Source organism: Phoenix dactylifera, chromosome 6, assembly GCF_009389715.1.
Source record: "Phoenix dactylifera cultivar Barhee BC4 chromosome 6, palm_55x_up_171113_PBpolish2nd_filt_p, whole genome shotgun sequence".
In the NCBI taxonomy this organism is placed as follows: domain Eukaryota; kingdom Viridiplantae; phylum Streptophyta; class Magnoliopsida; order Arecales; family Arecaceae; genus Phoenix; species Phoenix dactylifera.
The window spans coordinates 15,676,598-15,694,216 of record NC_052397.1 but is presented as its reverse complement, the minus strand read 5'-3'; the positions used below and the strand labels follow the sequence as shown (position 1 = coordinate 15,694,216).

At 40.8% G+C, this 17,619-nt stretch overlaps 2 protein-coding genes across 2 annotated transcripts; both read right to left on the bottom strand.

Moving 5' to 3' along the window:
* Positions 1 to 7,370: 7,370 nt before the first annotated feature.
* On the bottom strand, positions 7,371 to 8,768 carry LOC120111097 (proline-rich protein 4-like). The gene is made up of 2 exons (XM_039127567.1): positions 8,288 to 8,768; positions 7,371 to 8,196 (listed from the first exon to the last, which is right to left on the bottom strand). Exons 1-2 carry the CDS (start codon positions 8,463 to 8,465, stop codon positions 7,541 to 7,543), a joined length of 834 nt encoding a protein of 277 aa, XP_038983495.1. The 5' UTR covers positions 8,466 to 8,768; the 3' UTR covers positions 7,371 to 7,540.
* A 1,306-nt stretch (positions 8,769 to 10,074) lies between these two features.
* On the bottom strand, positions 10,075 to 17,554 carry LOC120111096 (hexosyltransferase GAUT11-like). Its single transcript, XM_039127566.1, has 2 exons — positions 17,066 to 17,554; positions 10,075 to 12,078 (listed from the first exon to the last, which is right to left on the bottom strand). Exons 1-2 carry the CDS (start codon positions 17,213 to 17,215, stop codon positions 10,621 to 10,623), a joined length of 1,608 nt encoding a protein of 535 aa, XP_038983494.1. The 5' UTR covers positions 17,216 to 17,554; the 3' UTR covers positions 10,075 to 10,620.
* Positions 17,555 to 17,619: the final 65 nt, after the last annotated feature.

Sequence of the window (17,619 nt, the reverse complement as noted above, 5' to 3'; positions counted from 1 at the left end):
GAGGAATCGGTAAGAGCGAACCCCAGTCTTCAAAGCCGACATGGCTATCGACTGGTCTAGCTCGCGAACCTCCCATGTGGCGGCGGTAAAGCGGTCCAGGTACTCTTTGAGGGACTCCCCCTCCTTCTGCTTGATGTCCAGGAGGGAGTCTAATGTCCGTCGCTGGCGCCGGCTGGCAGCAAAGTTGGTGGCGAACTGCCTGCCGAGCTGCTCAAAAGAGGACACCGTGTTCGGCTTCAGTCCAGAAAACCAAAGCCGGGCGGTCCCTCGGAGGGTTGCTGGGAAGGCCTTGCAGAGTATGGCCTCCGAGGACCCTTGTAGGGCCATGAGGGCCCGATAACTCTCCAGGTGGTCAAGGGGGTCGGTGATTCCGCTGTAGGGCTCCACCTGAGGCATTTTGAACCTCGCGGGAACCGGCTCGTCCTCGATCTGGCGGGAGAAGGGGGACTTGGTAGTGAACTCAAAGTCCCCTTCCTGTCTTGCCTTCTTGCTGTGGAGTGCCGCGATCTGGCGCTCCAGATGCTCAACTTTTCGGTCAAGCTCCCCCACCCGTGGGATTGTCGCTGTGGTTTGCGCCAGCCCACGGCAGTCCGGGGCTGACTCCGCCTCAGAGAGTTGGGGTCTCCGGTCGAAACCTTCTCCCGGTGACTCTCTCTGGGGAGAAGCTCGTTCTCCATTGTTGGCTCTGGAGGAGCCATGCAAATTTTGGCTGGGGAGAACCGGGCCGTTGGGGAGACACTCCGGCGGGGCCTGGGCCTGCGGGGGAAGTGAGGGTAAAGCCTCCTCGCGCCGTAGACCTTGAACGACGGTGGCCAGGGCCTGGACTTGCTGCACCAGGGCGTTAAACTGTTCCGGCTGGACCTGAGGAACTGGATCAGCTGGAGTTGGAGAATTCTGGACGGAGTGTCCAGGACTTTGCGGGGGACGCCGGGAGATGTTAGAGGCTCCCTTACTTCTCAACTTCATGACTGCTACTCGGGCCCTTCCTCTAGCGCCAACTGTTGTTGGAAATTGGACCCGGGGGCAATCTTCGGTCGAAGAGAGGGAGCGGATGTGAGTCCTCACGGCGGGGCGGTGGTCCGTCGGCGGGCGGCGTCCTCTGTCTGGGTGCCTGCACACGAACCGGTGGCCGGGTTTTCCGGCGCCGGCCCTCCGACGGTCAAGTCAGTGAGGGGGGCAAATAGTATGGAGAAGGAAGATAAACAGTGAATTTTGGGGGTACCAATGTTCCTCTCTTCTTGAGAGGCCAAGGCTCCCTTTTATATGCGGGGGTCGGTTTACCTGTGATGTAACAGGGAGAGGCCGTAGTATGGCTCGGCATGTTGTTCGGGTCGATGCTCGGTCAGGCGAATCATTGCACTGATGTTGGCGGTATGGCCGAGATCAGAGACTTATCATAGTCGACTAGACCCTGCTGGGTCGATTTGCCGTGGAGAGCTGGGGATCCGTAGATGTCAGGAGCCACGCGCATTTATTATGGAGTAAGCCGGAGATCCGCATTAATGGTGGAGTAAGCCGGAGATCCGCATTTATTGTTGAGTGTGCCGGAAGATTACAGCGGCCATGCGCAATAAATGCCGGAGGGATGTTAGAGTACGGTCCTCGGACATCGGGGTTTCTCTTAGGTCGGAGGTCTCGGGGTCGGTCGTCTCGTGGCCGAGCGTTCCGAGGTCGGACGCCGACTTCTGCTGTCCGGGGTGGGAGGTTGTACGGCTTCTCTGGGGCATTTATGTCATTTGGGGGGAAACTTTATTCCCCCCAACAATACCTATTTTTTCAAGCCTGTTTAGACATATGGTTCCCACGGAAGATCAAGTTCGTGAGCCGTGTGATGGGAAACCTTTCCACATGGTTCGAAGAGCACTAAAGACGAATGAGAGGTTCACCACTACATCATTGCAAGGGGAGCTCGCTTTGCAGATAGGTCTGACTCATAATTCACTTTTGATTCTGTGTTCGACAGACCGATCATAGTTATGTTAATTGTGGTTACATCCATAAGTAGCTTGGTCCATATTTATTCCATTTCATATATGCCTGAGGATTTGCATAGCCCTCGATTTATGTGTTATTTATCCATACCTACCTTTTTTATGGTAATGTTGGTGACTGAAGATAACTCTCTTCAATTATTCTTGAGATGGGAGGGAGTAGGTTTTGCTTCATAATTGTTAATTCATTTCTGGTTCACACAATTTCAGGTAGATAAAGCAGCTACAAAAGCTATGCCTGTCAATCGATAGGTGATTTTGGATTAGCTCTTGGGATTTGGGTCATTTTACTCTCTTTCAAATAGTAGACTTTTCAACCATTTTTACTCGTGCGAGTACCCCAGAAATTCATGGATATTTTGCAATATGAGATTGAATGCCATAACTCTGATTTGTATTTTACTTTTTATTGGTGCTGTTGGACAAGCTGCACATATAGGATCGCATACTCGGTCACCCGATGCAATGGAGAGTCCTACTCCAGTATCTACTTCGATTCATGCAGCTAATATGGTCACAGGTGTCATTTTCATGATAGCAAGGTGCTCCCCTTTATTTGAATAACTACCTACGGTTTTGAATATTATTACTTCTACAGAAGCTATGACGTCATTCCTTGCGGAAACCACTGGAATATTACAGAACGATCTAAAGAGGGTCATAGCTTATTCAACTTGCAGTGAATTAGGCTATATGATCTTTGCTTGCGACATCTCAAACTATTCAGTTAGCATCTTTAACTTAATGAATCATGCATTTTTCAAAGCATTACTTTTCTTGAGTGCAGGTTTGGTGATTCATGCCATGTTGGATGAGCAAGATATGCAAAAGATGGGGAGGCTTGCCTCCTCGTTTTCTTTGACCTATGCCATGATGCTCATGTGCAGCTTATCTCTAATTGGAGTTCCTTTTCCAACTAGATTTTATTCCAAGATGTGATCTTAGAGCTCGCCTACACTAAGTATACCATCAGTGAGAACTTTGTTTTTTAGTTGGAAAGTCGATTTGTCCTTTTCACTTCTTATTACTCTTTTCATTTACTATTTCTAACATTTCTAGACCAACTAATTCATTTAAGCGAGATAGATTACCCTGTCATGATGCGCCCATTCCTATAGCCATTCCTTCAATACTTCTGGCTCTTGAGAGTCTCTTTGTAGGATACTTGGCCAAAGTGTGACCCGTTAGCCCATAAGTTAGCACTGTGGCGAAGCAGCTGTTGCCCACCCGACACGATCGTACGAGGTCACAAATCACCCAATACGATCATTTGAGGTGAACAAGAATTGGGGATCGAATGTGGGCAAAATTTCTGCCAATGACTGAGATGTTCAGTCGACTCTCTCCCCTTTTGTGGGGGTTCGGACCTCTACGAGTGAGCGAAAAAGGGAGGAGGAAAGAGGCCATGGTGAACCATCATAATAAGTAAACAAGTGTAAGCTTTCCTGCCTGACAGTATGGAGTACTAACCACACCAAGGGATTAAATGGCCACTTTCTAAAAGGACTATGTCTCGGGAACCGCCGCCCCCCACAAGGTATATCTCGCACTTATGGGCTGCTATAACTATCCAAGAAGACACTCGAAACTTGAAGGATAAACAAACTTACCCGGTGGACTGCCGACCTACAAGTCCTACGATATGGGAGCGGGATTCTCTAAAATGCCAAGGTCGTGGATGGCCAAAAGGGCCCACTTGGAGACTTGGGATCTCAGTAGGAAATGCGAAGATTGCTTAAAGTTGGTCGGACGATAGGCGAAAGAAAAAAAAAAGTTTACTTCTGATCTGAGTAGGCTCAATATAGGGAATACCCTAGCCTTGGGAACCGAGACCTGGCCATCCCATCCTGATCGATGTTCTAGCAAAGTTTATCCGTCGATAGCTGCATATTTTGACCTAGTTTAACAAAAATATTCGGAGATCCCTTTTCTGAATCCATACGTCTTTCCGTAGATTTTACCATTACGGATTTATCAGAAAAGAAATAAAAATATCCATATTTTTTCACCATGGTGTGTATATCGTGCAATTGCTCTTCGTCCTGTTTCTATTTGTCTAGCTGTGATCTAAATGGGTTCAAATGCCTGAAGAACATATCCACCGAAATAAATATGATTGCCTCGACAAGATATTCATTTCATTCTTCCTTTATTTTTTTTATGAAATATGGCTCTTTTTGGGCTATAGTTGATGGTTCTTTCTTAATTCCACCTCTACTGCAGAACCGGACATGAGAGTTTTTTCTCATCCAGCTCCTCGCGAATGAAATGATTCAAGAATATTACAAATATGCATTTAATTAATAGATAATATAAAATGTAATGGGGTTTATTGATATTTAATTTTTGACATAGCAAGATGTATATACAAGATATACAACTAGATGTGTATATGTATATATATTTATAGGAAAATGCTTCTTCTTTTTTTTTTGTAACGAATCCTTATTTTTATCCCTATCGAATCACATCAAAATATGGTTATCTAATCAAAAAAGGCTTCGCGGGCGAATATTGACTCTTTCTTGTTTCATTCATAGGGTTAATCCATGATCTCTCAGAAGAAATCCTTTTTTTTTTTTGGTTCGTTCCACCATCCCAATCAATGAATTTTGAGGATTCATTTTCAATAGAATCCTATGCAGCCACAGGTTTCATCGTTCCCATAGCTTCTCCATTAATGGTTAGGCATGAGCTCTGCAATAGAGCTCCCAATGAAATTTGTTCTTAAGTCAACCTCCTCAGTTTCTATTAACCTGAGGCTCTTTATTATTATAAAATTCTTATTAAAAAAATATTAAATTTATTATTGTTATTATTATTGTTACTATTAGTGCTATTACTATAAGTAATGCTAATATACTTGCAAAAGGATAGCTGTGATGGTCTTCTTGCCTTCAAAGTTAATGATAGGTCATTGAGATTTAAGATCTAAAATGTTGAGCATAATCTACACTACAAAAAATATAGAAACCAAAATTTATATTTTTTGGTAGTCTTTTGACCTATACATCAAATTGATGCAAAATTGAACGTGATTAATTGACTAGTATAGTAAAATATATAATAAGGCACATACAATGAAAATCTATTTTGTGAATCATTACAGACACATCTTAAAACATATTAGATTTAAATTCACTAGGTTTTGATGATTTGATCATAGTAAAATTTAGTATCATGTTATCAAATTATCTATCTTGGTACCTTCTTGATAATTAGGTTAGAGGCTATCAAAATATATGAATTTTTGTTTTCAATTATTTTTTATAATGTAGATCATGTTAAGAGTTTGGATCTCAATTTGAATGTTTTATTATTGCTTTTGAAGAAAAGAGGATCATTGTTGAAGTTGTTGTTATTGTTGTTATTGGTGGCAATGCCAGTATTATAATGTGAGGCAGCGATTGGATTTAAACTCATGCCCTCCATGTTTTTTTATTTTTCGGCGCAAGACAGGCATGCTTTTAAAGCAATGCCGTGCAGCAAAGGGAGCAACAAGCTTGTGTAAGAATGTTAGAGTTTTGCAAATAATATCACATTTCCTAATAAGATTTAAATAAAACAATTTCCTCATAAAAGTTGTAATGTCATTGTGCCTAGAATGCCAATCAATTAATCATACCCCTACACTGTTGATCATGCAACTTTAGTTCATATAACTTCAAAAAAAAAAAAAAAAATTAGTTTCATATAACCAAATAGTAGTTCTCCATGGTCTTTAAGTACTTTATAGTCCAAACAAAGAGAGAAAATGTGGTAGCTCAATGGAACAGGGCCATACTTCCAACCAAGTGGTTTGGAGTTCGAAATGCACGGGCGTCGATTAAATTATGGAGACTGGATGCTCCCTACTCGGACGTGGAATTTGGAAGGGCTACTGGTTTCCTGGTAGCCTCGGTGGTGTCAGGTGCGGCGTACTCACATTGAGGGTTCGTGCCGGAGCCTAAAGGGGTATCCGAGCTGGGCCTACGGGTGGAAAGGGTATGAGTAAAACTAGCCGGGGTGCCAAACACAGGATCATTTCTGCCCACATCGAATATTTTTTCTGGCGGGGTGGGGGCCCAATGGAGTTAAGTATGCATAACCAGGGTTTCTTCTCCATACATAGCATCAACATATACATTATCACCCTTTATTTTATTATTATTGTTATTTTTTAACTTCTTCAAATGAGTGGACGATGGTCTATACAAGAAGGGGTTGCCTTCCTCAGCACATCCTAAACCCCCTTCCTCCTTGAAGGCAAGATGCTCGACCCGTAATCCTTGTAGATACCACGTTTATAGCAGATTAAATAGCTTATAAATGAGCTTTTTAAAATTTCATCCAAACAAAGCCTCAAAGGCTTCCATTTATCATAGATCAAAGATAAGGAGATCTTTTTTCCTTCTTGTCGCAAGCGATGATAATTAAGTGAAGAGACTATATTGTTATTTTCTTCTTTTTTTCCTTTGTAAGCAATTGAAAAGTGAACTCATGAGGCAATAAGATTGAAATATTTGAATGACATCAGAAACCTTTTTACCAATTGCTAATTCCATTAGTTCATGGGTTAGAATTTCTTTCTAAGAAGTTGATTGTAATAACTAACAGGACTTGGTCATCTCTCCTCAATGCTGGGTTGCCTTCGTATTTCTCCCAAAGGAAAATAGTTGATCATGAGATAGAAATTGCAACAATAGCATATGAGAACACATCGGAACCGTATGAAGAGACCATCGTGCTGGATTGGTATTCTGGCCCAGCCCACTTGACCGGCCAGACCCAACCTTGGCCCAATTCCCATGTGAGAGCAGTGGAAGACTCCCATCAGATGTATGTATGTATGTATGTATGTATTGGTTAAATTTGGAGCTAGCCCAGTTTTTTTTAGACAAATTAAATTTGGAGATCAGTAGCTCTTGACAAGAATTAGGCATCTGTTGTCTCTGACAAGCATAAAATTTCTACATGTATTGTTAAAAAAAAAAAAAAAAAAAAAGCATGTCTTAATTTATTTACCACTTCTCTCTCATTTCATAGACTCATGAATTGTAATTGATAGGTAAAGCCCATTTCTCTCTTAAATAAAAACACATACTCACATATGTGCATAAAAAAACCTCAGGTCTTGCACTATTTGAAGATGGTATTGTAGAAAAGTGATTGGTGAGGTACAGCTTGTGAACCATCTTTTGTGGAAGACACAAGAAAATTGTGAAGGTTCAAAAGGGTTTACTAATTAATGTCATGGTCTGAACCTACAGCAAAAGTGAATCTTCTGATTGTGAGAGAGAGAGAGAGAGAAAGAGAAGTTACAGTGAATGTTTGCACCTCATCATTCTTCAAGGTTTTTGCCATGATTCTGAGACATTTATAGGAGCCACTGAGCCAGAATTTTGACTTCTAGAAGGAGGCCATTTCTTATTGAAATAGCAATCCGCTTACATGTACATTATTACTTGCGCTAATCCAAGAAACCAAACAACTGTCAAAAACTCACAAGGTACATAGCACTTCATTACATATGATGATGCAAGGCATTTTGGCTAAAGATGCAGCCTCACTCATGGGGAGGTCTTTTTTGATGGTGCAGCTGGTGGGATACCAGGAAACAGAGGATTTGGAAGGAACGGGAAAGGAGGGAAGTGGAAGGCCGGCGGGGGTGGTGGTGGAGTGAGAAATGGAATTGGAGGTAACGTAGGCACAAGTGGTGGCAGAAGGGATGGTGGCGGCTGTGGCACCAGTGGTGGAAGAAGGGATGGCGGTGGCTGTGGAAAAACAGGTGGCAGAATAGATGGTGGTGGCTGAAGTGGATTGGGTGGCAGCGGGATTCCGCCAATGTTAGGCGGAGATGGAAGAAATGGAATTGGAGGAAAGAAGAACGCAGATTGATCAAACTTCTGATCTCCAAGAATTGGTTTCTGAAAGCAGAGCTCCGGTTGCTTCAAAGGCCTGAAGGTGAAGAACCCAGCTGAGTAGACAGGCACACCATTCCTTCTGGACTTGAGACGAAGCCCGGCGGAAGTGGCAGAGGAAGCGATGGAGCAGAATGGCTGGTTGCTTCTAATTAGCTTCACAGAGCAAGACTCGATCAGTCTTATGTGCTTGCCAACTTCAAGAGGTAGTCGAACTCTGAACTCTCCGCGCCGATTAGTCTTCACCTCCTTCCGAAAGCTGAGCTTGGCAGCACCATCCCCACATTCAACTGCCACTGAAGCACCTGTGGTGAAAGCAGAACAAAGAGTTTATCAGATGTGGAAAGATTGGACCTTGTTCAAGTGAGAGAGAGAGAGAGAGATGGGAGAACCGACCTGCTATGAAGTGGCTAGGCTTTGAGAACTCATTGTGAAAACAGGTGTCACAGTAAACAGTTCCAACCACCATTGCAGATGGGTGATTCTTTTTTCCATGGCGAGCAGCTAAAGAACCATGGAGGCAGAAACAGAAGGATATAATTAACAAGCAGTAGACTCTAGCTCCAGTACCCATGTCTCAAGACACTGAATTATTCTTGTGTATGGACTACTGAACACAGGCTGTTCCAAGTATTTATAGAACGTTTGTCTTAGATGCACCAACTCCTCCAGGAAACCCAAGGAATCGAACAGTTAGAGCTACAAGGCCTCTCTTTTTCATTTGGAATCAATGAAACTTTAAAGCAGCTATTATGTCGATCATATGAGAACCCGCAACTGCTAGCGAACACTGGCCTTTTACCAAAGCATCAGCAAGGAGAGGAGGAGAAGGTTAGAAGGTTATGCTTTCTTTTAGGCTGACGCTTTGCCTTTGGCTAGCTGGGGATGTTGTGAAGCTCATGCACTGCCGTATATTAATTGGCTTGGATGTCATGCGGCCTGTTGGGCCCCTGGTGGTTCACGGGGCAGTGCTAAGACAAGAAGAAAAAATGGTAAGAGGATAGGGTTCACAAGCATTGGCAAGCTTGCATGGCTCCAGACAAAAGTTTGTATCACGTACGTCAAACTCTGGTTGGTAACTGGTCACATCACGCTGCATATTCTTGGCTTTTGATCCGCCATATCGTAAGCGGTAAGCTCATCCAGAATTGTCCCTGAATCGGATGAATTGAAGCAATGGATAAATGCAGTTCTTTTAACATGGCCATGGCCTTATCAACAAGGGATCTACTGTGCTCCTCAGAACACTAGTTCCAATGAGATGAAAACAAGGCTATGGCCATGTGATTGTTCAGCCACATCATCTTCCATAAATCCTTCGAGAAAATAAGTATGGATCCTTTGCTGTGCAAGGTTAGCATCCTAAACTACCATGCAGTCCTTAATGGCTGTCATTGATGAATGGTCATCAAATAAAACAGCTTCACTTATCGTATACGCATGAAGCTTGTTTTATAGCTATCCATCTTTTGAAGGTGATTATGAAGTGCTGCATAACACTCTACGGTGCAAATAATATGAATCCTGTTTTAGAAAAATTTGACAGTGATATATGTGCTTGTCTTTTTCGTTTTTCATGTCGGCATGAAAGGAAATCATATTCACCGAGTTCTGAAAAATTGAAGTATCATGCCGACCTGACAAGTTTGCCGACATCAACGTAGATTGTAAGTTCTATGAACTGACATTATGAACAATCTCGAACCCTGTTCAATCTCTCAAATCAGGCATGGATCTGAAGCAAACTTTTGTAGGCCATGTATTGTTGCAAAAATTGGGGTCTTCATGGACTGGTTCCTTTTTAACGAAATCCTTCTGGACATTGTTGTGAAGGAACACATCTATAACAGTGCAAGCATGGACCATCTTTAAGATCTAGTGAATGATGATTTTAAGATCAAGATGATCAAAAGCATAAACAGATGGACAAGTTGGGTTTTCTGTTTCTAAGGTCACATGCTTCAAGAAATCAACATTAAGACTGCAGTAAATTTGCCTGTGAATTCAATCCTTGGATATGGATGCAAATCTACAGGAATTGGTCCATGCATGCCCACATTCTGTCTGTCGCATTCCCATGAATGCATTCATTCCGACATTTATACAATGAATCCAGCATTCATCAATCCATCTCTGAAGAAAAAAACAAATAACCACATACACTGGGGGAAAAAAACAATAAGTAAACCATAAAGACTTCTATGAACCACTCCATTAATAAGCTCTGAAGAAATGATTTATAAGTCTAACTCTGAGCACAGCCCCAAATTACTGTCCCATGAACTTTAAGCTTCAGAAAAATAAAATTATCATTTTAATAAGACATAATATTGAGTTGGTGTAACCAAACATGCTGATGAAACTGCACTCCTATATAAACAAAAGAGTCAGTTAAATTAATATAGAGAACCTTTTCAGTTTTCCAGAGAGCTAAGAACTGATCCTAGTGAATCTCTGTTTGACAATTGCTGCGCTGCCGGATTATCTGATTCAATTACCAAAATTTGAGGTAAAAAGAAATGTAAGATCTAACAATGAACTTATCACATCTTCCAAAATGAATCCTCCCCCCAGATATGACAGTGATACTGCTGATGCCTTCTCTTGTATACAAGTTTCTTCGAAAAATAAATAAGACTTCAAAATGACGACCATCAAGCTGAAATTTTTAACTTGACTATGAGAAATTGAGATAACATCAAAGAAGAATAGAGTAAAGCCATCATGCTTCAATGCGAAATACACTCTTTAAGATACAGATGTGTGGAATTCGCATACCGATTCCATAAATGCTTATATCTGCTGATGGCCAACTTTAGCCATGGCTTCAAATTACCATTATAGTGCACGACAGCTGCACTCTCTATCAACCTATCATCAATGTCCAAGTCATATCCCAATCCCAGAACATGCCATCTCCGGTCAAGTGGCTCCACCAGCCCATAAAATGCAAGAAGGCCAGGAGGAAGTATGCCCGTCTTCCAGAGCATCTGGTCGGCATTCTGCTCCTGCCAGTAGTGATACTTTGCAGTCACGTTTGCTTTCTTCCATGCTATCAGATCAAATATGTTCATCCCAAATGCCCATCCACATGCTTGAGGGTCGAATGTTGAGCTGATCAGGGGATTGGAGAAATTGAGATATTTGTAGAACCGATGGAACGACTCAAGGCAAGTCTCCACAGCTCCAATTACATTCCCATGCAATTCCACTGAAAATAGAGGGGTTAGATCCTTCTGCACCACGACATCATCGTCAAGAAACACCACCTTCTCCAAAAGTGGGTGTATTTGTGGGATATAGAAGCGCAAGTGGTTCAACAATGAAGCAAATTTTGAGTTCCCGAACTTTGTTTCCCCATTCTGATCTATTGAACCACCCATGAAGTAATTAGCCTGGGTTCTTGCATCCGACAACTGTTTGACCAGTGGGGAGTATGAGCCATTCAACCAAGAGAACTCTTCTATTCTTCGAACTTCTATTGTGCACCCTTTAAAGTCATTCCTGAGGAACCAGGTCACCATGGCCCGGTAGTTGACCTCGTCAGTGACCACATGAAACACAAGCTGTTGTGGGTGCTCAGCATTGGAAACAGTGGAATTCACGACCACTGAAGTTGAGAGCACATTATCAGAGAATATACAGAAATGGTATAAGTTGTTGTCCACAAGCCGAGGTGTGTTCCTATGCTCATCTGCGAGTTTTCTAAGTGCTGGATCTCTAAACCACTCTTCTGTCAGTTTTATGTTGAAACAGTGGAGACTTCTAGGCATGGCTTCAGCAGCCAATTGACCAAACTCTGCACTCTGCACTATCGCTGCATTTGCACGCTCTTCAAGGGCAACAGCATGGTTCTTCAATGTTATTATCATCGTGCTGATGTCATAATGCGAGTCTTGGGCCTTGTATATCAGCTGCGCTAGGCGACTGACTACAGGATGGGCTTCTTCTTGGGTGATCGGTTTCCCTCTCACAGCTGCTTGAGAGAGCAACCGCTGGCAATTTCTGATCTGTGAGCTAAGCTCCCAAGCAAGCTGAAGGTCGCTATGCTCTTTTGCGATGACTACGTAAGCCTTGGCAAGTGTCATTTGATCAGCCAATTGTCTAGCAAAAGAAGTGCTGCTTAAAAGCTCTTGTGTGAGATTTAAACTTCTGTAAGGAATATCTTCCGTCGCCAGACCCTTGTCCTGAAAATTGTAGAAAGGCATGAGTGAGGTGGACTGCAAGAGAGAAACTGATAGAAAACACAAGAAGCGGCACAATACGAAGTCCCTTATGGTTTATCAAATATATGTAAGAGATTTGTCAAGTATATGTAAGAAAAAATAGGAGCAAATAGAACTTATACTACTGAGAAAACAGTATGCACTTTCAGATAGAGGCGGCGAAGTCTAGCAGGTCATTTTAGCAAAGCATTTCAAAAGATTCAATAAGAGACCACATAACCGAATAATTGCTGCAAACAGATATTAAATGCTTAAGCATCAAGGAGATGGCCTGATAGTTGAAAAATACTGCTTTTGTTTCCTGGACATCATGTTTTATGTTTTACAAAGAGGTCAAAAACCCGAACTATGCCCCTGAAATTAATCGTAAGCAATAACAGCAAGCAAAAGGCTACTTGATGCATTTGTGTTGCAACCAGATCAGAATTGAGCCTTCCAATCGAGGAGATGACTCCACATTCACAAAGTCAAGCTAATCTATAGTTTCAGATTGTTTCAATTTACCCACCCAATTACAAACTTATAAAAGCCAATATAGTGATGGTTATGCTAAAAGAATAAAGCAGTTAGATCTTCACTCTTTTTCCTTTTTCTTTTTCCCTTTATCTTGAATAGCCTATAGAAATTTACAAAATTTCCAAAGAACCAAAGTCACAAAGTTAAATCAACGACTGCAGCATTTTTATTATGAAAGTTATACACCACCACTTTACAGGAGTAAAGCAAGCACAAGATGAGCTAACATCACTATCTGCTAATCTCAATTGACAGTCAACAGCTACTCCCCAAAAAACCATCGGTTAAATTATCCCCCACCTCCTATGACTTGGTTAAGTCTCCTATTTCTTCCCATTATTGTCCTTCCCTCTTCTCCTATCTTTTCCCTTTTACTCTCTGCTTTCTTGATTTTTTAATCATTGTTCACTATCCCCTTTTGTTTTCCCCATTTTTCTCTTTCGATGGCAGAACTCTCAGAAACCCCTAGTATATTGTCATCTCCCCCCCGACCCCAGAAGAATGTTAGTGACAGAACTTTCTACAAGTCAGAGACAGCCATCAATGCTCTTTGTGCAGATACTAACATCAACAATTTTAAATGCTCCTATTTCTTCCCATTCTTGTCCTCCTCTCTTCTCCTAACTTTTCCCTCCTACTCTGTGCTTTCTTTCTTTTATCTATCTTCACTATCCCCTTTTATCTCCCATTGTTCTCCTTCCATGACAGAACTCTCAAAATCCCCTAGGATATTGTCATCTGCCCCCTGAACCCAGAAGAATGATTTTCAATAATTAGAGCACCCACTTGTAGAATCCAGTACCCAATAAATGTCTCTCAGCCACATCCGTCATCCACTTTGTGCAGAAACTAACACCAATGATTGTAAAAAATTACAAAGATTACTAAAATATCATGATGTTACATTCCACGACTCAAATAATAACGAACTAATTAATTCCATGGATCTCATTTTTAAATCATGTAAATAAAGCTAATCTTTTCATAGCACCACTAGATCTCATCTAATTGAGGAAGACAATACTGAGCGTTCTTGCAGTTGGACTATTGGAGCAATGTTCTGCTGGATCTAAATCACCAATGGAATGCACCTGATGCACTATTGAATAATGCTGACATTGGGGTTCTTCCATATTAGGATCTTCTTCCTTCAATCTTCATTTGCATCAATTGAAACAACTTCTCTCAAATCAAAAATGTGGAGTCTTCCATCTCCAAGCTTCAACTATTTATTCTTTGACAAGAATTGGACACAAAACACCCTCTGATTTCTTCATGAAACTCATAAGTTATTAAAGTTGGATCAAATAACACTTTTCCAATTACTCGTCCACTTCACAGAGATAGCAAAAACTGTGTTCAGAGCAGTGAAATCATTCACCAAATGTGTCATCCATTGACATCCCGACAGATACATTAATGTTCTTTATGCTTTGGTACCAATTTGATGAAAATTTGTTTTGATGATTGAATCTGAAAAATGGTCTAACTCTGATTTTTACATCAGATTGAAACATATGATGGCTATGGGAGGATTTACATGATCTACAATTGATAATAACAGTCAAACCCCGTAGTCCACACTCTAGGCACTAATAATAATAAACAAACAAATAAATAAATAAGAATATCACCTTAGGTGGATTGCTGCTTCTCCTTCTCCTATTTTTCTTATTTTCTCAATCACTAATCAATTCTCCTTAATTTTCTTCTATCTTGTCCTCTCTATCCTCCTCCCTACACTATCTTCTCCCTTCTTTTTTTTCCTGTCTTCATTCTATCTTCTCTAATGTCATTGATCAAAGTCTCCAAAATCCTCTAGAATTTGCCATGCTTTAGACAGACATTTCAGAGCCCCATTTTCTTTGTCCCTCTTCTTTATTTAAATCAAAGGGCCATCTCATAGAATCCGAATCCCAAAACATGCCCATCAGTTACAAGTATCTACCCTCTCTTTTGCATAAAAAGAAATAAAATGGACAAAGTTAGATACAGACCAAAAATATAATAAGACACCAAATCTTAAGCCCAAACTAAAATTAAATTACATCAAAATGACACTCAGTTAAGTTCTCAACAAAGGGAAAAAAGAAAGAGATCTACATTGCAGAAGAAGAAGATAATCAACAATAAGGACCAAAAAATCACAGGCTTTCATTATGCTGCAACCTGTAGAAAGGCTAAGATTAGCTTTGGTTCTGTTTTTTGAGAAATTTAATGATGATATAAAAGAGAAAATCATACATATGCAGCATCATTTAAATTTACTGATTTGCATACAAAACTGATATGTTTTTCTTTCTTACAAATGAAAATCCCAACTTGAAAGTTTTTTATCTTACCAGGCAATTTCAAATATCTTTCTGAGCTTATAGAAATTTCCGAATAAAAAAAAAAAACATAGCTCATTAAAAGAAAACTCCTAGATAATACAAAGATATCTTATGGGGCATCATAATGTATATTGTAGTCCAGAAATGAGTTGAATGGCAAACCATACTCTTGGGCTAATGTGTCTACTAAAGTCCATGATCTTGGGCCTTATACAGCAATAGATACAATTTGAGCATCGGTTTAAACTGTGCAAGAAAATTACTTGCATCAAATAGACTCACCAATAAAACTGAATTCAAGACCCATAACAAATATTCTGGCATTCAAGTACCCCAATTGATACAATCTGGTACACTGTGACATCAAAATATTTGGAGATCCAATGTGAGAAATTGAATACGACAGAGTTACAGAGCAAAGTTTTCATGCCTCTTCCATCTCAGTGAGTAACCAATACCAAGATGAATTAAATTATGTTGACTGAGACAGAAAGCTAGAAAATTCTAAAGGAACCAACTTATCAAAAGAATGACTAAGATACTGAAATATCAGCTGGTATTAGGACAAAATATTAACAACCATTTTAGGCCTAAATTTTGTTGAGTGGTGATTAAAATCCTATTTAAAGTAATAAAAACTAAAGTTCTCGGCTGATATATTGGTATCTAATTGGGTTATGTCTGGAGGAGATATCAGTCTATGTCAGCCAAGACAAGAAGGCCAATATTTTATATGTACTGAATAATTGACTGCCTGAAAACAATATATGTCAAGATCTCTACCAAGAAGAAAACCTTGGACAAACTGAGTCACGAAAATAATAACCAAAAGGGAGTTTCATTTCACACATAATGGAGTTCATGGAGTTCTCAAATTTAACTATTTAGGATTATGGAGATAATACTCTGAGTGAGAAATTAACATTCAAAGTTCCAGATCTGTATAGTGGGGAAATCATGATCATGCATGAAATTAGGTATAAATGTATTTATGTATTTATAGTGCATTGAGAAAAATAAATTATAACAATGGACTTAGAAACTTTATGTGCGCTCAAACACCGAGACATGTCTTGCAAAAGTCAATTTGGCATAGGCATCTGCCCATAACAGCTTTTAGATAAGGGGGAACAACTATTGGTTGAATATGGTAATGTATAAAGGACGATGAAGATAAGGAGATCCACTGGCTAATACAAGGCCCATGGATCAGTTAGTCAAAATATTCTCATAGAAGTGAATTCCACAAGATTTTAGAAATTTAACAACAAATTCACTCATATTTAACAATTAGAATCCTAGTGATGGTTCATCAACTCATTGCATTACGGCAAGCTGTTCAGCAATGACAAGTAAATTTTGTAATACTTAAGACTTCATCACACGAGTAGCGTATGGTCATGCTGATGCTGTCATAGTTTTTTTTCAATTCAATATTAAAAGTTGATCAATGAATTAACCAATGGCATCCCACATCACCCAAAATTTGTCAAAATCCTCTTTTATCTTTAAATCTTTACATTTTTTGAGAAGTTTTTGATAGTAAGACGTAGTTCATCAATACTGCAAAAGACATGAAAGAAAAAGAAATCAACATGATATTTAGAGTCAATTTCATATCACCTAAAGTGGCAATCTACCTAATTTTTATGATTAGACCCCAGTTCTAACATGCAACAACCTCCAGCTACGATTCTCCAGCGAACTAATTTCGGAGAACCTCATTTAGCTCCGGCAGCGACAGCTAACATAACCAATGACTGAATGCCCTAAACAAAATCATTCAAAAATAAAATTTGAAGCAGTGAGTAGTCAGTAACAACATCCAGTTTCCAGATTCCCACACACCACTTCGTAACTACAAAGCACAGTCCACTTGGAATCAAGTCCCCTCCATTGAACAAATAAGCTAAAAAGCTTCCAACTTTAAGAATCCCACAGGATGAACAGGACAAAACAAGAGAAACGAAATCAATAAGAGCCTTTTTTTCCACAAAAACATAGAACTAATAAAATGAGATCAGTTGATCCAATAATTCAATTGAAGTTACTCACATCCAAGATTCGAAAAACCAACAACAGAGCATCAAAACACTCACCCGGATCGGCGGCCCAAACCGGTCCTGGTGGTGATGGTGGACGACAAAGAGCAGCAACCCTGCGACGACAAAGATCCCCAGAAGCCACCAGATCCAATCCGAAAGCCTCCTCCTTGCCGGGCGCCGGAACTCGGGCGCCCTCCGCCGCATATCTCGATCGATTCAAACCCAGCGCCCACCCCAGCAACACCCACAAACCCTTCAGATTCGTTCAGCCAGCTCCAAACTCCACATCCCACGCCTCCTCTGGATCCCCAAGCTCCTACCTTTGCCACCGATTCCGACCACTTCCGCATCCAAATCAATTACCCATGCCTCCAATCCGACGGAGAACTCCAAAAGGTGGCTCCTTTCCACTCCCCCAGTCGAGGCGACGAAAAAGGCCACGAAAGGGACCGAATATGGCGAGGATTAGCGACGATAGTGGGTGATTCCAAACAAAGAGACGGAAGCCCCTTTGCTTCGTTGCCGCGGAAAAAATATATAACATATCGAAAGAAAACTAAGTGGACTCTCATTTATCGTATCACCACAATGTGATCCGATGATTTTTA